The following is a 25063-nucleotide window of genomic DNA, read 5'->3' on the forward strand; positions in this document are numbered from 1 at the left end:
ACTGGGGTGGGGGTAGTATTGAAATATTCTATGAAACCCTGTCATTAACAGTATTATAAATCACTGCAGAAAAAAAAATTTAATAAAATAAAAAAGAAAGTCTGAGAAAGAGTCCAGAAAAACCTAAGGAGACAATGATAAATGCTATATGCTGATGGGGTCCTAGAATAGTAAAAGGACAGTAAGTTAAAAACTAATAAAATTTATATACAAAGTGTGCACTTTAGTCAGCAATAACGAATTATTATCAGTTTACGACAATTCCTTCCTTGTTAACAAATTAGTAGTAAAGGAAACTTACTGTTATCCTCTCAATTTCTGCATAAGCCAATAACTGATTACAGTATTCTTTAAAAAAATTTAGAGGCTGGAGAGATAGTACAGTAGGTAGGGTACTTGTTTTACATGCAGGAAACCTGGGTTCATTCCCTGGCATTCCATATAGTTGGTCACCTGAGCAACACCAGGGGTAATTCCTGAGTGCAGAGCCAGGTGTTTCCCTCCCAAAGGGGGGGAAAGGAGTCCAGAGAGATAGTACAATACGTAGGGTGTTTTCCTTGTACAAAGCAGATTTTAGTTAGAGCCCTGGCACCCCATATGGTCTCCTATACCCATCGACAGTGACTCCTGGGGTTGGGGGGATAGGAGGAGTTGTAGGTTTACTGTGTTCACTGGTGGTGGAGAATGGGCACTAGTGGAGGGATGGGTACTTGATCACTGTATAACTGAAACCCAAGCATGAAAGTTTGTAAGCCTACAACTGTATCTCATGGTGTTTCACTAAAAAAAAAAAAAAAAAAAGATAAAATAATTTTAAAAAGAGTGACTCCTGAGTGAGGAGCCAGGAGTAAGCTCTGAGCACCACTGGGTGTGACACACATATATACACAAAAACATAAGCAAATGAAAAGGTTTTAGGAGTCAAAGATAGCAGGTAAGGTGTTTGTCTTGCACGTAAGTGAACCAGGTTCTATCCCCAGGACAACATAAGTTCCGAGTCTTGTCAAAAGTGATCTGTGAGCACAGAGAAAGGACTAAGCCCTAAGCACTGCTGGGGTATGGCAAAGTGACCCCAAACCCTTACCCCCCAAAAATTCTTACAAAATAAAAAAGTACTTTTAAAATGACAAAAACTGGCAGATTATAATATGACTATATTACTACAAAGAATGAAGAAAAAGAAAAAAAAACACCTCCCTGGGGCCAAAGAGATAGCCACAAAGATACAGGTGTTTGTCTTATACATGGCCAACTACAGTTCAATTCCTGACACCATATATGGTCCACTAAACACTGCCAGGAATGACTCCTGAGCAAAAAGTCGAAAATAAATTTTAAGCAATGCCACATACTGCTCAAAAAATAAAACAAAACCTCCTCATATGAAGGTATCTGTGTCTTGGCTTGGAAAAAATTTCTATTGATGGCATTAAACATGAATTTATCTCCACCAACTTGAAAAAAATAAAGGTTCTCTACTTGGAATAACTGTATTAAGTGACTACGTGACTCTGGTGATGATGAAGATTGTCACATTAGTTTTTTCCCCATGAAACAAAAGTAGGAAACATTCTATTCCTCAAGATTCCAAGTTTTTATTTTGAGTGTGTGGTTATCACAACATTTTAACATTATTTTAAAAGTAAATTAACCAAGGGCTAGAGATAGTTCAAGGGTTGAAATGCATGCTTTTCATGCAGTAGATTCAAGTTCGATGTCCGGTACCAAACGACAACTACAAAACGCTACTTCAGGAAATAAAAGAGGACACATGGAAATGGAAAGATATTCCCTGCTCATGGATCAGGAGGATCAACATTGTCAAAATAGCAATACTCCTCAAAGCATTATACAAATTCAATGTGATCCCTATAAAGATACCCATGACATTCTGCAAAGAAATGGAGCAAACACCCCTGAAATTCATATGGAACAATAAGGCCCACAAATAGCTAAAGCAATTCTGGGGAGAAAGATAATGGGAGGAATCACCCTCCCCAATCTCAAACTCTACTACAAAGCAGTAATAATTAAAACAGCATGGTACTGGAACAAAGGCAGAGCTGCAGGCCAATGGAACAGGGTTGAATATCCTGACACACACCCCCAAATATATAATCATCTAATCTTTGATAAGGGAGCAAGAAACGTACAGTGGAGCAAGGAAAGCCTCTTTAACAAACGGTGCTGGAATAACTGGACAGCTACATGCAAAAAAATGGGCTCAGATCTCTATCTAACACCATGTACAAAAGTCAGATCAAAATGGATTAAAGACCTCAACATCAGACCAGAATCCATAAGGTACATTGAAGACAAGATTAACAAAACCCTCCACGACACTGCAGCTAATGGTATCTTCAAAGATGACACACCACTAACCAAGCCAAGTGAAAACAAAGATAAACAAGTGGCACTATCTTAAACTAAAAAGCTTCTGCACCTCAAAAGAAAGAGTGACCAAAATACAAAGACAATCTACAGAAAGGGAAAGGATATTCACCCAATACCTATCAGATAAGGGATTGATATCAAGGATATACAAGGCACTGGTGAAACTCCACAAGAAAACATCCAACCCCATCAAAAAATGGGATGATGAAATGAACAGAAACTTTCTCAAAGAAGAAATCCAAATGGCTAAAAGGCACATGAGAAAATGCTCTATATCACTAATCATCAGGGAGATGCAGATTAAAATAACAATGAGATATCATCTCACACCACAGAGACTGGCCCACATCCAAAAAACCAAAAGTAACCGGTGCTGGTGCAGATGTGGGGAGAAAGGGACTCTCCTTCACTGCTAGTGGAAATGCCAACTGGTTCAACCCTTTTGGAAAACATATGGACGATCCTCAAAAGAAAATTAGAAATTTGAGTTCCCATTTGACCCAGCAATACCACTCCTGGAATATATCCTGGAGAGGCAAAAAAGTACAGTTGAAATGACATCTGCACTTGTATGTTCATTGCTGCACTGTTTACAATAGCCAAAATCTGGGAAAAAAACCGAGTGCCCTAGAACAGATGACTGGTTAAAGAAACTTTGGTACATCTGAACAATGGCATACTATGCAACTGTTAGAAAAAGATGAAGTCATGAAATTTGCATACAAGTGGTTCTACATGGAAAGTACCATGCTAAGTGAAATGAGTCAGAAAGAGAGGGACAGACATAGAAAGATTGCACTCATCTGTGGAATATAAAGTAACAGAATGGGAGACTAATACCCAAGAATAGTTGAGATAAGTACCAGGAGGTTTGCTCCATGGCTTGGAAGCTGGCAGCGCATGCTGGGGGAAAACGCAGCTCAGATAGAGAAGGGAATACCAAGTAAAGGGAACAAACACTCCGGAGGGGAGATGCTTGCTGAAAGTAGACTATAGACCAAACACTACGGCCACTCAATTTCTCTATTGCAAACCACAACACCCTAAAGGAAAGCGAGAGCAAAAGGGAATGCCCTGCCGGGGGGGGGGGATGGGTTCGGGGGTGGGAGGATTACTGGGATCACTGGTGGAAGGATGGGTACTTGATCATTGTATAACTGAAACCCAAGCACGAAAGTTTGAATGTCTACAACTGTACCCCATGGTGTTTCACTAATAAAAATTAAATTTAAAAAAAAAACAAAAAAACAAAACAATGTCCCGTACCACACGGTCCTCCAAGTACCACCAGGAGCAACCCTCAAACAATAATCCAAAATTTGCCCCTGAGTTAATACAAAGTGTGACCCAAAAATTATAAATATATACTTACAAAAACACATTATTCAACCTCAGATACCTTATATGGATTAAAATTATGATAAATCTAACTAAAAACAAAAACTAAATTCTAATTACTATGATTTAAAGCATATGTGTGTATATACATATACACACATATATAAAGTCAAAGGAGTAAATGAGATATTTTTCAATTGTCTTAATAAGTTATTCTTCCTTAATTGAACATTTTTTCAATTATGTTCAGTATTTTCAAGCAAAATATGTGACACAGGAACCACTTAATCACTTAACTTCCCTTTAGTCGGCGATTTGCTCGAGCGGGCGCCAGTAACGTCTCCATTTGTCCCTGTTGCGAGCTAGTGTAGCCCAATGGCATCTGTTCGCTCTGGGAACATGAAGAGCCTCAAACTGATCTTGACGAAGAAGTCTGACCATCTGGTAGGTGGGCGGCCACATGGTCTTTTCACATCCTGTGGAATCCAGTCGATAACAGCTCTAGTCCAGCGGTTGTCTTTAAATCTCATTATGTGACCAGCCCATCTGATTTTCGACACCTTGGCAAACGAGACAGCGTCCCTGATTCTTGATCTTCTATGGATGTCAGAACTCCGGATTCTTTCTCTCATTTGAGTGAAACGTGATATTCCAAGCATAGCTCTTTCTATTCTTCTTTGGGAGACCTGAATAGCGTTCTCATCTTGTTTGCATAGGGCCCAGGTCTCTGAGGCATATGTTAATGCAAGAAGAACAGTGGAATCAAAGAGATGTGCCCAGAGCCGGAGGTTCTTCGTCCTCTTAGCTATTTCTTCGACGTTCTTGAAGGCGTTCCAAGCCGCTCTCTTCCTCCTGCGCAGCTCGGGTGCCAGGTCATTTGTCATGTTGACTTCTCGACCTAGGTACACATAGCTGTTGCATTCGGAGATGGTCGTTCCGTTGAGAGTGAATGGGGCATCAGGAACGAGGCTGTTTCTCATTAACATTGTCTTCGTAAGATTCAGCTGTAGTCCTACCTTTCCACACTCACGGTCAAAGTCGGCCAGCATTTGTGCCGCTTGGCTGATGTTTGGTATTATTAAAACAATGTCATCAGCAAAGCGGAGGTGGTGTAGTTGCCGACCATCTATCTTCACTCCCATTCCTTCCCATTCCAGTCGCCGCATGATGTTCTCGAGGGTGGCACTGAAGAGTTTCGGTGAAACGGTATCACCCTGCCAAACCCCTCTCTTGACATCAACGATCACTTCTTTGTAGAATGGTGAGATCCTGGTAGTGAATCCGCAATACAGCTCACGGAGGATCTTGATGTATTGGGCTTGAATGCCCTGATTGGCTAGGGCTTCAATGACTGCTTCCGTCTCAACAGAATCAAAGGCCTTCTTTAAATCAATGAATGTTAAACAGAGCGGCATCTTGAACTCCCGAGAAACCTCAATGAGCTTGGTTATCATGTGGATATGGTTGATGGTGCTGAATCCTTTGCGGAACCCGGCTTGCTCGCATGGTTGTCCTTCATCTAGTGTTCTGCCAATCCTATTTAGGATGACTCGAGTGAACAACTTGTAGATGACAGACAATAGGCAGATCGGGCGATAGTTGCCAATGTCATGGATGTCTCCCTTCTTGAACAGTAGTACGGTCCTGCTGGTTTTCCATTGTGACGGAACCTTGCATTCAGACAGGTAGCAAGTGAAGAGCCGAGCCAGTGTATTGATGAGTACTGACAGCAGGTTCTTCAGGTGTTCAGGTCTGAGCTTGTCTGGGCCGGGTGCTGTTTGTTTCTTTACCGACGAAATGGCGTGTCGGATTTCGGAAGGGATAACGTTGGGAACGACATATCCATCCTGTGGAATTTGGTATGTCGGCAAGTGGACATGGCTATCGAAGAAATTTGAGTAGAAGTCATGGATAATCTTCTCCATTGCCATTCTGGAGGATGTGATGGATCCATCAGGAACAAGATAAGCAGAACTCTCTGAGACCTTGGACTCCAGGCCCTGCAGACTCAGGGACAGAGTTTCTCTGCTTGCTCCCACCAACCACAGGTGACAAAGGGATTCTAATCAGGAGCCCCACCCTACCCTGCCCTGTCTGCTTCCATCAACCACCCAGGGATCGGACTGCGCACAGAAGACCCACCCTACCCAGATAAATACCCTACTGGCAGACTTCCACTATCGACACTACCTCCACTACCCAGCCGCCGCCACACTCCAGGACGCCTTCCGGACACATCATAAGACACTAAATACCCTTCTTCCAGAATTGTCGTACCATATTTGATAGGGTTCAAATATGGTAACACCTACAAGGGTGATTAGAGGTCGCCCCAAAAGCCTTTATCCCTCTCGGAAAGACTGGCAAGCTATGAGAGTATTCCGCCCGCACGGAAGAGCCTGGCAAGCTATCCGTTGTGTATTCGATATGCCAAAACCAGTAACTACAACTGGTCTCATTCACCTGACAGGAACCACATTTTATATATATATATATATATATATATATATATAGAGAGAGAGAGAGAGAGAGAGAGAGAGAAGAAAAATTAACATTTGTTTTGAAGTTATAGTTTCTTATTTGAGGATTGGGAGAGGGGTGCTTGGGCCATACCTGATTGTACTCAGAGCTGACTCCTGGAGGTGCTCACGGGATCATATGTGGTAAAAGTAATCAAACAGGAGTCAACTCAAATAAGGCAAGTGCCTTAACCATTATATTCTCTCTGGCCCTAAAGTTTTGGTTTAGACATATATTCAAGCAACTACATTCATTCAAAAAATAACTCCTGGGGCAGGGAATGGTACTCAGTAACAGCATGCATACCTACATTTGTGAAGACCTGCACTCAACTGCCAGCACCACAAAAAAATTCAAAATAGTCAATGGTCAAGTCTAAGCCTTTGTGATACACAAACACAAAGCTTACGTTCTAGCAAGCAGTGAAAGGTGCAAAAAACAGACATAGTAAATATATACATATGTATATATGTAAGAAAAATAAGGGTGATAGAAGAGGATAAGCAGGTTTAAGCATTAAATGTTGTCATCAGTGCAAACCTCGTATACAATGATATTTGAGCAAAGATTTGAAGGGAATGAGTTAGCCATACATCTATTTGGAAGAAAGGCATCAAACTATATGGCTAGTACATTGACTGGATTTAAATAATTCCTCTATTAGAAAATAAAGAAAATAAAATGTTACCTCAACAGCATTAAAAAATCTTGCATTTGGTTCAATTATTTCTACAAATATAAACATTCCTTCATACCTTTTTCATTTCATTTTCTAAATTTTCCTCCTCTTGACCTTCAGACAGCCTTCTCCTTAAATCAGCTATTTCCCTCTCTGCAGATTCTCGATACTGTGCCCACTGTGTTCGTTCCTGTTCCAGCCTATGGTGAAACTGGTGCTCATAGTCACGAACTGTTTCTACAAAACACCACCAAATATGTCACGTTTAAATTCTGAATGAAAACGTCTGGCACACTAAAATTTAAAATGTAGAAAGTGCTTAAAATTACTTTCCAGAAATGTTATTAATCATGGGGGGAAAAAACATTTCATTATGTGTAGAATCTTTGCAAAGGGCTTTAAAGCAATGTCTCTTATCTTGACAATAAACATATGTCACATTATATTTTACAGATTAAGAAATATTAAATATCCTAGTCAAAGTTTTATAACCAAAAAGCAGAACTAGATTTCTAATTCCAAAACCTATGTTCTTTGACACTGGACACTATGGCTCCTAACACACATACAATTTGTCACTACAATTCAACTACCTGGAAAGAGATACATTTTTGAAATATTTCACTGTAACCCAACAGTCTAAATTGAGACAAATTTTGTAATGTCTTTATAAAAATGACTTTATCTTAAAACATTGTGTGATAAGTATTGCTGGATATACATTATTTCCATACCATTTTTCTTACTAACAAGTCCTCAATTTTGTTAGTCAATGAACCAATGAAATAATTATATTTTTGTCTGATTTTACAGCTGTGAAAAATAACATACTCCAAAAAAGAGGAAGGAGGTTGCATGATAAATATTCCAAAAAATTTTTTTTACTTTCCTAATGCTTATTAAAGGAGCAGCAGTCATTTTTTTTTCAATCACAGAACACTATGAAGCTGAAAACTAACAAAGAAACAGGAGCCTCAGATATTGGTAAAACTATGAAACCGTTATAGCCATCATTTGATTACCTACCTCTGACTTTCATATTCTGGGAGAAAAATGTACAACCAGGTACTTGAGTAGAGCCAGGATTATTATTATGAGGCCTGAAAACATCCTTATGTATTAACAACAGAAACAGTGGGCTGTAGAAATAGCCAGAGGCTGCTTGCCTTGTACACCACCACTCAGGTTCGATCCCCAGAGCCCCACCAGGACTAAGACCGGAATACGAAGTCAGAGGTTCGCTCTGAGCACCACTGGGTATAGTCCAAAAACAAAAAAGAAACGGGGTAATCTAGCTGACTTCTTACAAAGGACACTAAGGCAATGATACACAACTGCAAAGAAATCTCTCTCTAACCCTCTCCCCGCCCTGCAAAAAGTCATCATTATTTCATACTTGTAATATTAACTATTTCAGGAACTCCTGAATAAGCTGATTCAGCAGTCACCTTATTTTATTACACTATCATCTCAGAAGTGCCAAAAGTAATTATGCAGTAGTCACGGTCATATCACGGTCCTCCTGTTGTTCATCGATTTTCTCGAGCGGGCCCAGTAACGTCTCCATTGGAGACTTTGTTGCTACTGTGTTTGGCATATCGAATATATCACGGGGAGCTTGCCAGGTTCTGCCGTGCTGGCGAGATACTCTCGGTAACTTTCTGGGCTCTCCGAGAGGGGCGGAGGAATCGAACTCAGGTCGGCCATGTTGGCTGCGTGCAAGGCAAACGCCCTACCGCTGTGCTATCGCTCCAGCCCTATGCAGTAGTACGGTGTGGCTCCAGTGGTACATGCAGTAGTACCAACCAAAACAATAAAATAAATGACTACTCTTTTTCAGACAAAAGATTACAAACGGGCAGCCCATAATGCCTATTTTAAAACACAGGTCTTTATAGTTTACCAAATGCAGTAAGGATTTCACTTAGAAATCTGATTTTTTTTTCCCCTGAAAAATGCAAAAGATATGGGACAGAAGCGAGTACAGTAAGTAAGGAGCTCATCTTGCATGCAGCAAACTAAGATTCAATTCCTGGCACTACATATCCTAAGCAAGAAGTAACATCTGAGCACCTTTGGATGTAGCCCCCCAAAAACAAGCATGCCCCCACACCAATCTGATGCCCAAATAAGCAAAAAATCTGACAATACTGGACAAAAAGGGAAATAATTAGTAGGAACAAAAGAGTGTGAATAGTAACTTGACTCTTTACATAGGAGATCACTCCAGTTTAGCACACTCCCTATTCCCACAGTTTTTTGGTTTTGATTTGGCCTGGTTTAGGGACCGCAACTGGTGGTGCTCAGAGCTTACTCGGCTCTGAACTTAGGGATCACTCCGGGAAGGTTCGAGGGCTATATGGGATGCTGGGGATAGAACCTGGGTGGGCTGTGTGCAAGGAAAGTGCCCTACCTGCTGTACTATCTCTGGACCCCCAACACAGTTTCATTCTTTGGTATTTCTTTCCTAACACTGATAAAACCCACTTATACTTCCACTGGCTTCTCTTCTATTTTGAAAATGTGACTGTAATTTGTAGATGACAACATAAAAAGAAATGAAAACTCAATATACACGTTAAGATCCCTGAAATGAATTCAGAAATTCAACAGAATCTGTAAACTTAGATAATTGTAAAACAGGGTCCGAGTTATAGTATAGTAGGTAGAGTATTTGCCTTGCACGTGGCTGGCCCAGGTTCAATCCTTGGCATCCCACGTGGTCCCCCAAGCACTGCCAAGAGTCATTTCTCAGTGCAGAGCCAGAAGTAACCCCTGAGAACTGCTGGGCGTGGACCCCAAACAAGCAAACAAAAAAATGAAACAAGTCTAGTTTTCTTTTTCTTTACCTTTCATAACAGCCTGAAGTGAAGCAACTTCTTCTCTCCACTGTCTTTTCACTTCATCTATTGCTTCTTGTTTGGTATTCTCAGAAACTGTGGCAATGGCCTTAATATTCTCCATCTCTGCTTGGGCTTCCCACAGCTGTGTACGTAGATGTCCTAAATCATCTTGTGCAGCTTGTAACACTGCATTTTGTCTCTTCAAATCCTCTGAGAAAAAAAAATCAAACAACTTTATATTAATGAGGGGCTCTTTTTAAAATCAGACTGACATTCTAACAAAGAAAAAGAAAAAGCAAGCATTAAACTTATAATGTTACTGTTCTGTTTTGTTTTGGCTACTCAAGGACTACACTCAAGGAATGGTGCCTGGGAGTAATTCCTGGTGGTGCTTGGAAAACTAAGTCATTGCCAAGTTTGTACTGTAGTCCTTTGCGTTATCTCTCTGATCCATAAAGCTAACACTCTAGCCAAGAAAGTGAAGAAAGTAGTATTAAATTTTCTTCAATAATTTTTTATTTAATCAAAGAGTCATGACTTAGAAAGTTATTGTAAGGCATACAATAAGGCATATACTATTTCAACACCAATCCCACCATCAGTGTCAACTACTATTGTTTCCTTACTTCATAAGAAAAAAAATAAAATCACACTTATAAAGGTAGGACTGGACATCACAAATCTATTAGTTATCTAACCACATAGTTAATAGCTTAAGCTAAAGTTGAGTTTTCACCCACTGGTGAAATACACTTTGGGTCTACTTACTTAACCTTCTGGTCTGTTTCCAGATCTCAAAAAACAGATAATATCCACCTCGTGGCCTGGAGAGACAGAGCGGCCAGGAAGATGATTGCCTTGCACACAGGCAACCCAGGTTCAATCCCTGTCACCAAATACTATCCTCCTGATACCTACTAGTAGGAAGCCCTGAGTGTAAAGTCAGGAGTAAGTCCTGAGTACAATCAGGTGTGGCCGAAAGAGAGAGACAGAGAGAGAGAGAGAGAGAGAGAGAGAGAGAGAGAGAGAGAGAGAGAGAGAGAAGGGGAGGGGAGGGGAGGGGAGGGGAGGGGAGGGGAGGGGAAGGGAAGGGAGGGGAGGGAGAGACAGAAAAGGAGGAAGGGGGAGAGGGAGGAGGGCAGGGGAGAGTAGGGGAGGAAGAAGGGGAAGAAAGAGAGGGAAGGAAGAAAAGTAGGAAGGGAGGGAGGGAAGGAGGGATGGAGGAAGAACGAAAAACATACCTACAGTACACAGTGTATTGACAAAAAGACTATTTCTAGGACCAGCACAGATATCAAATCCCTGATTGCTTTAGTTCTTTCTATATAAAAATAACATAGTATGTGCAGATAATCTTTGTACATCCTCCAATATACTCTAAATCATCTTTCTATTACATGTAATAGCACAAGGCAAATAATGTTACACCGTATTGTTTGAGGAATAATGTCACTGTCACTGTCCTCCCGTTGTTCATTGATTTGCTCGAGCGGGCCCAGTAACGTCTCCATTGGAGACCTTGTTGTTACTGTGTCTGGCATATCGAATACTCTCGGTAGCTTGCCGGGCTCTCCTAGAGGGGCGGAGGAATCGAACTCGGGTCGGCCATGTTGGCTGCGTGCAAGGCAAACGCCCTACCCGCTCTGCTATCGCTCTATCACACACACATTTAAAAAAAAAAAAGAAAAAAGAAAAAAGAAAAATAAACAGTCTCTAATTCTCTCTTCTGGAGGTAAAAAGACCTCGCCTATCTCAGAAGAATTCAGCATACAAAGGGTCAGTGGCTAAGGGCACTTGCCTTGCTTGTCACTGATCTGGGTTCAGTCCCTGGCACCCCATCTAGTACCCTGACCCCACCAGGAGTTGAAATACAGAGTAAACCTTGAGCACTACTGGATGTGACCCCCAAACAAAACAAAAACAAACGCAAACATCAGCATACCGAGCTTGACCTCTGCATTCTCCATCAGCAGGACATTTTGCCCTTCAGGTCTCGATGAATCACCTTGTGGACATGGAGATGAGCCAGACCCCGGAGAATTGAGGAATAATAAAAAGGTTTTTTAAAGTCTGGAGTCAAAGAACCTTCAGACCCTGTTTAAGGGGACCACAGGACACCAGGAATGGAACCCAGGCCTCTCACATACGAAGCATATATTTCGCTCACTGAACTACTGCTCCAGCCCCAAGTTTCTTTTGAATCAAAAGAATATTCTAGGGCCAGAGTGATAGGTTAAGGTTAAGGCAGTTGATTTGTACCTGGCTGACTAAAATTTAATCCCTGGCAGCATTTATGGTCCTCCAAGCACTTACAGGAGCAATCCCTGAGCACAAAGCCAGGAACAGCCAAAGCACTGCAAAGTGGGGCACACAAAAAAGTAGTATTTTTATATCTACTGGACATTATCCCAATGTTCTTGCACAAAACATTTTCTGTTTGCTATCTAACTTTATCCTTTGCCTTGCCATCTAAAAGCCATGACTCAGGGCCATAATCATAGTATGGTGGGTAAGACATTTGCCTTGCATGGATCCAATCCATGGCTTCCCACAAGGTCCCCTGAGCACCGCCAGGAGTAATTCCTGAGGGTAGAGTGAGGAATAAAATCTTGAACATTGCTGGTCCAAAGTCCAAAAACCAACAACAACAACAAAAAAGTCATGACTTTTTTTTGTTTTCTTTTATGAACCTGGTGGTACTTAGGGAACACTCCTGGCTCTGGGCTCTGTGCAAGGAAAGCACACTGACTTATATTTCTTTGGCCCCATAAACTTGTGTTTGAATATGCAAAGTTATCAATTTACTTTACTGAGCACAATTGAGTCATTTGGTCATTTGGTCAAAGCAGGAACACCTTTCTACTTTGCTGCTGTTTGGGCCACAATGTCTATGCTCAGGGTGTACTCCTAGATCTGTGCTCTGGGATCACACATGGCAGGGCTCAGGGGACCATATGTGGTGGTAGGGATCAAACTGGGGTCAGCAGCATGCAAGGCAAGCACCTTAGCCTCTGTACCATCCCCTTGGTCCCTGACAATACCTTTCTACATGGAAACAAATGTAATAAAAAAAAATGAAATACACTGGGGCTGGAACATACAGCAATACAGCAAGTAGGGCATTTGCCTTGCACACAGCCAACCCGGGTTTGGTCCACAGCTTCCCATATGTTCCCCCAAGTACCGGTAGAAGTAATTCCTGAGTACAGAGCAGGGAATAACCCCTGAGCATTGCTGGGTGTAACCCAAGAAGCCAAAAAGAAAAAAATAGTCTGTCAATTAAAAGAAAAAAAGTTGTGAATTCATTCATCTTTAACAATCATAGGAATTAACTATTTGGTAATCTATGTGGGGGAAAAAAACACACCCAAAAAACCTAGTCACACTAGTTATTGATTATATAATGAAATCATTCGAGAAATTTTTAAACATGCCAGGGAAGGTACTAAATTTGATCCCTAATACCTCAAAGGAAAAAAATAAAAAAGAACAAAACTAAGAAACCTTTATTCTCTTTACACCAGTTTCCCATCCATTCCATTCCAGTATTAAGATCTTTTGAGGGTCAGAGAGATTGTTTGATTCCTGGCACCACATATGGTCCCCCAAGTACCACTAGGACTGACCCCTGGCCAAGAGTGAGGAATAACTCCTGAACACTGCCAGATATAGCCCAAAACCCCAACCCCACATAAATACCTTGAAAGATGTCTAAGAAATAATGTTAAGTGTGCGACCAGAAAGGACTCCAAAACTGTGTAAAGAAAAGCACATGCATCCACAAAGGAAGCGTGTGTGTGGACTGGAAAATGGTTCAAAGAGTTAGTGCACGTGCTTTGCATGTATGGGACTGGGATTCAATCTCCAGAACTCAATGGTCCCCTGAAGTACATTCCAGGTCCAAGGGCATAATATTAAATAAGCTACATTTTTCACTTGCAAATTGCGATGATTTGTAAAGACACTCAAAAGCTAAGAGTATAGTGCATTGATCCTTCATACACATATCCTTAAGTTTCTCTACCAATATCACATTTCATTACCCCATTTATAAAGTATTTTAAAATGAGTCCCAGAAACTGTATCATAACATACTACATACAAAGCTCTAAAACATACATTAATTAGATGTATACATTATTTATGTAAATAGTGCCACCACTGGGGGAAAAAACCCAAAATAAACAAAATTGTTTATATAATAACCAATAGCTATACTAAAATTTCTATAACTATGGATCAGAAAGATAGTACAAGAGTTAGGACACAAACATCTTGTTTGTGTCTCATGCCAGTTGGTCTCCAGAGCACCACCAAGAGCAACCTGTAAGCAAAAAACCAGAAGTCCCTGAGAACTGCTAGAGGTGGCCCCTAAACAAAAACAAGATTCTACAACCACCATTAAAATGTGTTTTTGAAAATTTGTCTGAATTAAGATCCAGAGTCAAGGGCTGGAGCAACAGCACAGCAGGTAGGGCATTTGCCTTGCACGCGGCCGACCCAGGTTCGATTCCCAGTACCCCATATGGTCCCCCAAGCACCACCAGAGTAATGCCTGAGTGTATGAGCCAGAAGTAACCCCTGTGTATTGCCAGGTATGACCCAAAAAGAAACAAAAAAAGATCCAGAGTCAAGGACATACTACAGAAAGACTGCCTTGCATGCAGCCAGTCCTGTTTCAATCACCAGTACCCTGGTCAGTCCCCTGGACCAAACCAGAAGCAAGTCCTAAGCAAGACTGGATGTGATCCATCCCCAACCCCACAGCTCAAAAGATTATCCAAACTAGATTCAGACAGTTTGGAGCAGGGCAGAGCTCAAAAGGTCCCAGTTCAATCCCCAGCATAGCATGGTTCGCACTTCCAAGCAATCAGGAGTGGTCCAGGAGACATCTAGCACCACAGGATTTTGGCACTGCTTTGGAGGACCCTAAACAGAAAATTTTCCATGTTGGGCCTTACATGCGGCCAGTTTGAGTTCAACCCATGGCACTCAAATGGTCCCCAAGTCCCACCAGTGTGCAGAGCCAGGAGTAAACTCTGAGCACAGCTAGGTGAGACCAAAAAAAGAAATGAGAAAATAATTGCTCGAGTGGGCCCAGTAACGTCTCCGTTGGAGATTTTGTTGTTACTGTGTTTGGCATATCGAATACATCACGGGTGGCTTGCCAGGCTCTGCCGTGCGGGCGAGATACTCTCGGTAGCTTGCCGGGCTCTCCGAGAGGGGCGGAGGAATCGAACTCGGGTCGGCCATGTTGGCTGCGTGCAAGGCAAACGCCCTACCGCTGTGCTATCGCTCCAGCCACTGATACTTAGGTGAGACCCAAAAAAAGAAAAGAGAAAAAACTGAGCCATCTCATTTGGTTACACTAATACTTGATTGAATACTTCAAACACTGAGACAAATGCAAAGCCTGTTAAAATGAATACCTATTACCTAGCTTTACCAACTTCTAATATTATTGCTCCATCTATTTCAATTAGAAACCAAACCTATAGGACTAGAGAGATAGCTCAGCAGGCTAAGCACACACTTCACATGCAGGGGGCTTGGACTCAGTTCCTATCACTGCATAGTTTCCAGTATAGTACTTCAATCCTTAGATGTGGCCCAGTAGGGGAGGGGAGAGGAGTGAAAGGGAGGGTCCTCGTACTGCTGGAGGTTACCCCTGAGTATCACTGGGTGTAGCAATCCCTTTGGCTAGGGGTCCAACAAAGGGCCTCACACATTCTGTCCTGCTAATCTACATCCACTGCTTGGAACTTTTTGAATAGAGACCACCACAATGCAGGAGAAGATGCAACGGGATTTGAAAACTGGGCTTGAGAGCCTGGGAAATAGCTCAATGGATGAAGCATATGCTTTTTCTTGTTTTGTTTTGGTTTTGAGGCCACAATGTGTTCAGGGGCTATTCCTGGCTCTGTACTCAGGACTGACCCCTGATGGTGTTCCAAGCACCAGAACACCGTGCAGGGTTTATGGGACACAAGGAAAGCACCTTAATCCCTGTACTACCTCACCAGGCCTTGGCAGAATTTTGCTGAGAATCTTAGCACCTATTTTTCAACTTGTGATGTCTGTGTTGGTTTTGGTATAATGGTAACAGCCATGATAAAATGAACAGGGAAATCTCTTCCTATCTTAAAAAAGGAAAAAGAATTATTTTCACTCTACTTATATCTTTGCTTCTAAAATGTGTCATGTGCGCATTATTCTCAGGCCCTCATTACCACACTTAAAAAAAGTTTTTTAATTATTATTATTTTTCTAGATATACTGGGTTAGAAAAATTCATGGCAAGTAGCTTGACTTATTTGTTTCAGACAAACCATAGCTGGCGGTGCTTAAAAAACATGCGGTGCCTGGGATGGGACCTGGAGTTCCAGCCCACTGAACGATCTCCCTAGTCCAGTAGCTTGATTTTAAAAATAAAAACAAAATTTAGTCTTCCTTTGAGATGCACAAGCACAAGCACAAGCATCCTGTTGTTCGTCGATTCCCTCGAGCAGGCACCTGTAATGTCTCCTTCATCCTAGCCCTGAGATTTTAAAAGAGCAATTTCAATGCTCTTTCAGGATTAGAAGAATGGGACCCATCACTGTTACTGGTATTTGGCATATTGAATACGACATGGAAGTTTGCCACGGAAGTTTGCCATGGAAGTTTGCTCCTTTGAGATGAAAGCAGGAAATTGGATGTAGGAAGCTTGGGTCTGACCCACACCCAGCTATGCTCAGGGAATCATTCCACACTCAGTTATGCGCTGGTGGTGATGGGGGACTATAGGCAGTGCCAGAGATCAACCTTGGATCTGTCACATGCAAGGCAAGAACATGTACAAGGCAAGCACTTCACCCTGCACTATTTCTCCAACCCCAAAGCAATTTTTAAAAGTGAACCACATTTTTAAAAGTGACATTTTTAACTTCTTGAATACAAGAACTCCTAGAACAGTTTTTTTTTAAATTTTGGAGTTCAAAGCGTTATTGATTTCATCCAGTCAAATGTATGAAATAACTCTCATGCACTTTTAGCAAAGTCTCCTTGTAATCTTTTTGTTTTAAAAAATGTCAAAACTATTTAATCAGGCACATACTTTTTTGTGGACTGTTTGATTATGAAATAGTTTTTATATCCTTTAGTATACGCATCTTAATCCTCAATCTTGTCATTATTACCTCCTTTTTTTGTTTGTTTTGGGGCCACACTCAGCTGTCAGTTCTGGGCTGATTCCTAGCTCAGTGCTCAGGAATCACTCCTGGCCATATGGGTTGCCAGGGATCGAATCTGGGTCAGCCACTTGCAAAGCAAGCACTCTGCCCACTGTACTATTGCTCTAGCCCGAGATTTTTAAAAAATCTCTTCTATGTTTGGTGTTACTTCTTTTTTTTTCCCCCACAAGTCATTTACTTTATTTTGTTTGTTTTTTTCTACTATTTCTCATCAAACTGAGAACTCTACAATCTTCTGGTCTCTCATGTAATAAGCTCTTACTGCCTGTGATTGAGGATTTACAAAACACAAACACTCGTTATTGTATCAAGCTTTGTACTGAATCAAAGTTGGTTAAAGAGAAAGCTAAATTAGAAAATAATTTCCCAAGTTCAAAAGAAAAGCAACAAAAGTTTCAGAAATATTTTATAACATTCCTAGTTGAAGCTGGGAAAAGAACAGATACAAATATAAAAAGCAGTAAGAAAAATTCAAAGATAATCATCTCTTATTAGCATTCCTATGCAGCTGTTTGAACTTTTCCCCATAAACAGAACTGTGGTTATTACAACACCAAAGCAAAGACTGTTCCTAGTGGAGAAAATATCAGTATCTGAACTTCTAAGGTTACCCTGACCTAGTTTGCTGGAAGATGAAAAAAAGGCCACTGCACACATCCAAACCACACTGACCACCTTTATCACCTGTGACAAATCATAAAAGATTAGGTTTGTGGCTGGAGCCTGGTACAGTTGGTAGGATGCTTGCAGTGCACATGGCCAATGTGGATTTAATACCTAGAATCCCATATGGTCCCCTGAGCCCCGCCAGGAGTGATTCCTGAACATAGATCCAGCCCCCAAACCATAAATAAATAAACTATAATTGACAATGTAACTCCTTTAAGAATAGAGGACTTGTGGTCGTATTCATTTCTTCAGAATTTTATATAAAAGTCAACCTTATAATTTCGGGCTGGAGCGATAGCACAGCATGTAGGGCGTTTGCCTTACAAGCGGCCAACATGGCCGGACTGGAGTTCGATTCCTCCGCCCCTCTCGGAGAGCCCGGCAAGCTACTGAGAGTATTCGATATGCCAGACACAGTAACAACAAAGTCTCCAATGGAGACGTTACTGGGCCCGCTCGAGCAAATCGACGATCAACAGGAGGGCCTTTACCTTTACCTTATAATTTCAAAGAAAAAACAATAAATTTGGGTCAGAAAGACAGCTCAACAGGTTGGAACACCTGCTTTACATGAGGGAAATCAAGCTCAATCCACCACATAGTCCCCTGAGCACTCTGGGATCAAGCTCCTAACACTGAACCAAGTATGACCTGAATGAGAAAAAAAGAAAAGGGACAAAATTAACATAGTATAGGGGGTAAAGTGCATGTCTTGCCTGGCCACCAGGTACCGCATGAGATTCCCCAAACACCACCAGGGGTCACTCCTGAGACAGAACCAGTAATAGCCCTTAGCACTGCTGAGTTCGGAACAAACCAACCTCATCACACAACCCGCCTCCCGAGAGAGGAGAGAGAGAAGGGAGAGGGGGGAGAGAGGAGAGAGAGATGGGAGAGGGGAGAGAGAGAGAGAGAGAGAGAGAGAGAGAGAGAGAGAGAGAGAACTTTTAAAAATAAGTAAAAGAAAATCAACTTTACTTTGGCAAGAAGAGAAGGAAAAGAATATGGATAAATTTTAGACAAATAAGGACAAAATTAAATTTGAATTTACTAATAAGCAAAGACTGAAAAAAATGCTGCAAAAATTAGGGTTGGAGAGATAATACAATGGAGAGGAAAACTGCCTTGCACACAGCTAACCTGGGTTTGATCCCCGGCATTCCATATGGTCCCACAGTACTGCCAGGAATAATTTCTCAGTGCAGAGTCAGGAGAAACCTGAGCATAGCAGGGCGTGGCCCAGACCTACCTCACAGCCCCCAAAAAAGCTGCAAATGATGATCAAGTTACAAAATTATCGATGCGAGAAGTGAAGAGGGAAAAAAGGGGTATCACTTATCTCATAATGAATTTGAATTGGCACTCAAATAAGCTGTAGCCTTATATATTAAAGGCAATACAGTCAAGTCAATAAGATTTTTTTTTGTTTTTTTTTTCTCTTTTTGGGTCACACCTGGCGATGCACAGGGGTTACTCCTGGCTCTGGACTCAGGAGTTACTCCTGGAGGTGCTCAGGGGACCATATGGGATGCTGGGAATTGAACCCGGTTCGGCTGTGTGCAAGGCAAATGCCCTATTCGCTGTGCTATCTCTCCAGCCTCCAGTCAATAAGAATTTTTAATGATGCCTTTGGGAGCAGTTGGAGCTCAGGGGTAAAACACTTGCCTTGCACAGGTGAGGCCCTGGGTTCAATTCCTGGCACTGAAAAAATAAACATGTAAATAAAATGCCTCACAAATTCAAGGTGAAAATAAGTTTTAGGGGACACAGAGAGATGGCTCAAAGGGCTGAGCCAGGTTCAATGTGGGAGGCCCAGGTTCTATCCCTTACACACTAATAGTCCCCTTAGCATTAAAAGAAGCAACCACCAAGCACCAAGCTGGAAACAGAAAGAACTTCCAGGTGTGATCATATAAACACCTCCACCTCCCCCACGCAATTTTTAAAAAAAAAATATTAACAAGAGTCAGAAAAGCAGCTCGATAGCATAAGCTTTCCAAACAGGTGCCCTTGGTTTGATCCTGATCGAAAGCACTGTATATCACATAGAGTACCATAGGGAATGACTTGCAACCACTTCTGGGGATGGCCCAAAACAAATTTACATGATCATATTAAAGAACTGAACAGAACTTGCTTCTCATGACACTAAACATACATTCAAAGAAAAGTACTAGGCAAAAGATGTTTGTTCATTCTTTTTTCAATGCCAGGAAACCAAACCCAGGCCTTTACCACAAATGCACAGACGGTACTCCCCTACTGAGTCACATTTCCACCACCCCCACCACAATCATATTTTCTTGGGCAAAGGAGATAGCTTAATGAAGAAGGTTATGAATCAATACCTGGCACCATATGGTCCTATGGTCCCCAACTGAGAACGTGCATGCCCCCCCCAAGATTATACTTCCTTGAAAATAAAAACCTTATCTCATTCTCCCCAACCTCCAGTATCTTGTACAGTACCACCACGCCTCATCAGGAATACCAGCTTTCCCAGCTCATCGGCCTGGATATAGAACAAAATGAAACAGCAAAACAGCCCTCCTATATGCCACAAGAAAACTTCATTCCACATTACATATAATCCATAAGCCTTCCTAAGATAGAGCTAAATTTTGTGAGATATAAGAAACCTCCACCATACAGAACAATGGATTTAAAACTTTGATTATAATTCACAACAAGAAACACAACTTAGAGGGAACCATGAATCATTGGTGGAGGGGCACTGACACTAGTGGTGGGTCGGAAGTTGGAATATTCAACACTTGATCACTTTTTAAAATCACAGCTCATACATTCATGTACATGAGTGGAAAAAAATTTGTGCACATATACTTTGTGTGGAGTGTTATTCTTTTTCATTTTATTCCTTTATTGAAACTGTTGGTCACAATATACTCAATATTTTTTACCTATCAGTGTCTAATGACTGGTAATCCAATGACCTGTAAACACCCTCCAAAAGTTCTCAAATGAGTTACATATATCCCTTGGGACAAGCAAAAAAACTTTTTATAGGATTCATAAGCACATTTTTGCTTTAAAGGAGTCCTTCTCTAGATGCTCAGCTTACTTAAATATTCTCTCCTAAAACAGAAGGAGAGATTGTTTGGGATTGGGGGAGGGAGAAATGTCATACACAGTAGCGGTCAGAGGCCATTCCTGGCACACTGATTGGGGGGAATATGCAGTGTCAGGATCAAATCCTAGTAAAGTCCCTTGACCTATATCCCAGGTCCCAAAGGGTGTTTCAAGAATCATCCTGTTAATTTTCAGGAAATCACACTCTCCCACTTCATAAGACTTCACAAAAAATTTACCCACCCTGAATTTTACAATTGCTCTGTTGTGTAAGAATATTTCTCTTTGGAATCAAACTAGAGAGACAATTTAAAATATCAGTGTCAAGTAACAAATAACTTGAATAGGGCCCAGGAATATGCCCACATTGTGAAAACAAATGCCTGGCCTGTGCAAGTACCACAGAACAACACTGAGAATAGCAATGCTGGGGGGTGGGGGGGGGGTAGCTCTTGTGGTATCTAGCACTGCCAGGCTCCAAGCACCATAGCACCAGCCCAAGCCCTGACCTCAGAGTCCCACACTGCCATGTTGAGCATCACTGACATAGCCCCTGGACCAATCAGTGATCACTGCCCCAATTAAAAAAAAAATAGTAACTAATAACTAGGTATCTTTTGACAAGGTGATAATTGCAATAATATTCAATGAAACTGAACAAATAAGACCTAGTTGGGTCTTATTTAACAACAAAATAAAAATATTTAGAACTAACAACAAAATAAAAATATTTAGAACTATGTTGACACATAATTCAGAAACAATTGGGAAAACTGAGTATTATTATGAAAACTTTTATTTGCATCTGCTTATTTATGAGAACAAGAATTCATAGAACCTATGCCTTAAAAAAATTAAAACACCTGAAGCTTGTGCCATAGTATAGATAGTTCAACAGGTTGAAGAAAAAGGTTTGCATGCACGAGGCCTGGGTCTGATCCCACACAGCACAAGATCCCCCTAAGCATCACCAGGAGTCACTCTTAAACACTACCCTGGGAGAAACCCTTGAATGCTGCCAAGTGTGGTCCAAAAACCAAAAGCAAAAAACAAAATACACTGAAATTTGGGACCAAAGAGATAGTACAGGAGGTAAGGCACTTGCCTTACATGTTACCAGCCTATGTTCAACCCGTGGCACCATACATGGTCCCAAAGAATCACCAGTAGTAACCCTTAAGCACTTAAGAAATAGCCCCGTGAAGGCATTGCCAGGTATGTCCCAAGTCCCCCAAATCCCTCCCCAAAATGACACCTTCTTCTAGAAGTAAATAATATTCACACACGGATTAGTAATTGTTTGGGGAGGAAAGATCTGACACATCTTACAAAAGTTACATATTAAGCATTTTTCACATCTTAATAATTTGTAATACATATAATATTTATGGGCTGGAGCAATAGCACAGCAGGTAGGGCATTTGCCTTGCACGCAGCCGACCCGGGTTCAATTCCATTCCTCTCAGGGAGCCCGGCAAGCTACTGAGAGTATCCTGCTTGCACAGGAGAGCCTGGCAAGCTCCCCATGGTGTATTCAATGTGCCAAAAACAATAACAAGTCTCACAATGGAGACGTTACTGGTGCCCGCTCAAGCAAAATCGATGAACAACGGGAGGATAGTGCTACAGTGCTATATAATATTTATAGTGTGATCAGCAGAATACTCTTAATAGCTGCAGTACTAATACAGAATACATTCTTAATATGCATTATTCTTGTTGCAGAGAAATCTAACCAAATATTTGAAAGGACTAATAGGCACATAATATTAGTTTAGGTCAGTGGTTCTCCAAGTGCTATCTCTCAACCAATAGTATTACCTATTACCTAACTGTAATTGCAAATTGTAGGATCACAGAGATCTAGTGAATCTTACAAACTCTGCAGCTATGGCTCCACATCTGTGTTCACAAACCCTAGAGATAAAATTCCGATGCATATGCAAGAATTCATTCTCTAAAAAGTAATTTTTAGAGGGAAATGTAAAAAAAAGAAAAAGAAAAAAGAAAAAAACACCCATGAGGGGGAAAAAGTAGAATTCCTGCTAAAGTTCTTTTTATTAGATAGATGATGATGATGAATAGTGAAACATGTAACTGATTCCACTACGTGTGGACATGGAAATCAAACCAGGGTCTGCCACAGGCAAGTCTTCTCCCTATACTATCTCTCCAGCTCCTCCCACTGGATACTTAAAAGTATAGGTTTTTTCCACTGGATCTCTAAAAGTATGAAGGCTTTCTGTAGTTCTTATTTTCTTCTGGTTTTTGGTTTTAAGAAAGAAAGAAAGAAAGAAAGAAAGAAAGAAAGAAAGAAAGAAAGAAAGAAAGAAAGGATTTTCCTAAACTTCACATTGTTGACTTCCAATGACTGACACGCACTTTAGCTGGCTCCTATTAAAGCTGTCAGGAAGTCCAGGTACACTTGTAGTGCCCAACTCCAGGTGCTAGGATCACCAGAAAAAGGGCTTGGGCTGCAGGACCAGACACAGTAGAAGTACCCCCAGAGCATGGGAAATTAAGTTTTGATTTACCAGTCCTGGGTAAAGATGTGGCTTGGCAGCTGATGCACGCTATGTATGTGGTAAGGCCCTAGATGCGATCCCTAGCACCATCAAAGGAAAAAAAACCTAAATATTAGTATTATGATAAAATTTATATCTATCACACATTTTAAATACAAAAATTAAAAAATGTGCCTCAGACCTAACCCAGGGTTTCGTACATAAAAGCATGCACTCTATCACTGAGCTACATCACTAGGCCTAAAACAAAAAATATGAAGTGACAAACTGATACAGGTAATATCTTACGGCATATGAAAATCTAAGTTTGATAGGTCTGATCTCAAGCAGCGGTTTTCAACTGTATCTTTGAATTAATACACAGAACTGCATTTAGGTACAAGCCAACCATTAGAAGCTGAACCGTATCAAAGATGTGAAAGGCCTGAGTTCAATCACTGCATTACGTGTCACCCCCACCACCGTGCGCGCATGCACACACACACACACACACGCGCACACACACACACACACACACACACATTATGGCCCTATGGTTCCAGCATAGTTGTGGCCACTGTTATAAAAATAAACAACAACAAAACACCCACTGGTTTCTAACTCAGTAAGTCTGAAATCTAAAATTTTTCACTTCTAACATGCTATCCAGGTGACAGTGATGTTAATCTTGCTCTTCCACAATCACACTTTGAAAAACACTGATCTAAAGCACTGTTGAGAGACTGGGCAATAGTTCATGCATGTTTTACATGCAGAAATCCGAAGTTCAATCCCTGGCACTACATGAACTCCCAGCACCACCAGAAGCAGCCGGCTTCTGAGCACCAGAGCAAATGGCCCAAAACCAATTAAAATAACATAGATAACTGTGGAAACCCTATCTGTATTATCCTAGAACAGTATCTAAAAAATGTTCTTTTCCCTTATTCCTTAAATTGGGTTCCCCATGATATGTTCTATGTATGTGCCTTATATACTGTCATTGGGGGTGGGGGGAGGTGCAGTCGCAATTACTTACTATATGTCTTCCTCACTAGAAGTTCTATGAGGTATTGGGCCACGTGAGTGTTAACACTTTATGTCTACTAAGCATCTAGACTGTCTGCCTCGTGGTAGTTACTACACAATACTGATAAACAAAAGAACATTGCCATGTCAAAAAAAAAAAACTCATGAAATGTCAGTTTTAATAAATAGGACTAAAGCTATCACTGTACTACTGGTATCAACAGTCTGATTTGTATGGGGCTATCTTCCAAGTATCAAGAGCACTAGTAGCCTTTGTTCCAGGACTCTGTAGCCTTATCACTAAGAGGAAAAGACCAGAAAAGTTGGAATAATGCATTTCCGACTTGTTTTTCAAGTTAACTTACAACCTGTGCCTCTAAAACAGGCTTTTATTATACAATATATGTACAAACAAAATAAGCATTGTACAACCCAGAACATGAAATTTTAACATAGTTTTAATATGGGGGTTAACAGGAAAATTCATGAACTTACCCTCTTTAGCTAAATATAACTCCTTAAATTTTGCTCTCTTTTGGTTAAATTCTTGCTCAAGCTGCTGCTGTGCACGTAAAAATTCTGCATTAATTTTTTCCAATTCTGCTACCCGTTGCTGAAGAGAAGCTGTAAAAAAAAAAAAAAAAGAAAAATACTACTTAACAAGTAATAACTTTATTTATAAAGTGGTACAAGAGTAAATTCCAGCTACATATTTCTATATCTGAAACAAGCAGTCAATACTCTTCTGGAGACCCAAATAAATTT

At 41.0% G+C, this 25063-nt stretch overlaps 1 protein-coding gene across 1 annotated transcript in view; it reads right to left on the reverse strand.

Moving 5' to 3' along the window:
• The window catches only part of RABEP1 (rabaptin, RAB GTPase binding effector protein 1), a 128708-nt gene that overhangs the window by 75450 nt on the left and 28195 nt on the right, over positions 1 to 25063 (reverse strand). Inside the window, exons 2-4 of the mRNA XM_056115256.1 lie at positions 24794 to 24922; positions 9781 to 9984; positions 7008 to 7168 (exon numbers count right to left, since the gene is read on the reverse strand). Of these exons, the coding sequence (XP_055971231.1) occupies positions 7008 to 7168; positions 9781 to 9984; positions 24794 to 24922 (494 nt within the window). The remainder of the gene's footprint in view (positions 1 to 7007; positions 7169 to 9780; positions 9985 to 24793; positions 24923 to 25063) is intronic.

This window comes from Sorex fumeus, unplaced genomic scaffold (genome assembly GCF_029834395.1).
Source record: "Sorex fumeus unplaced genomic scaffold, SorFum_2.1 ptg000028l, whole genome shotgun sequence".
Taxonomy (NCBI): domain Eukaryota; kingdom Metazoa; phylum Chordata; class Mammalia; order Eulipotyphla; family Soricidae; genus Sorex; species Sorex fumeus.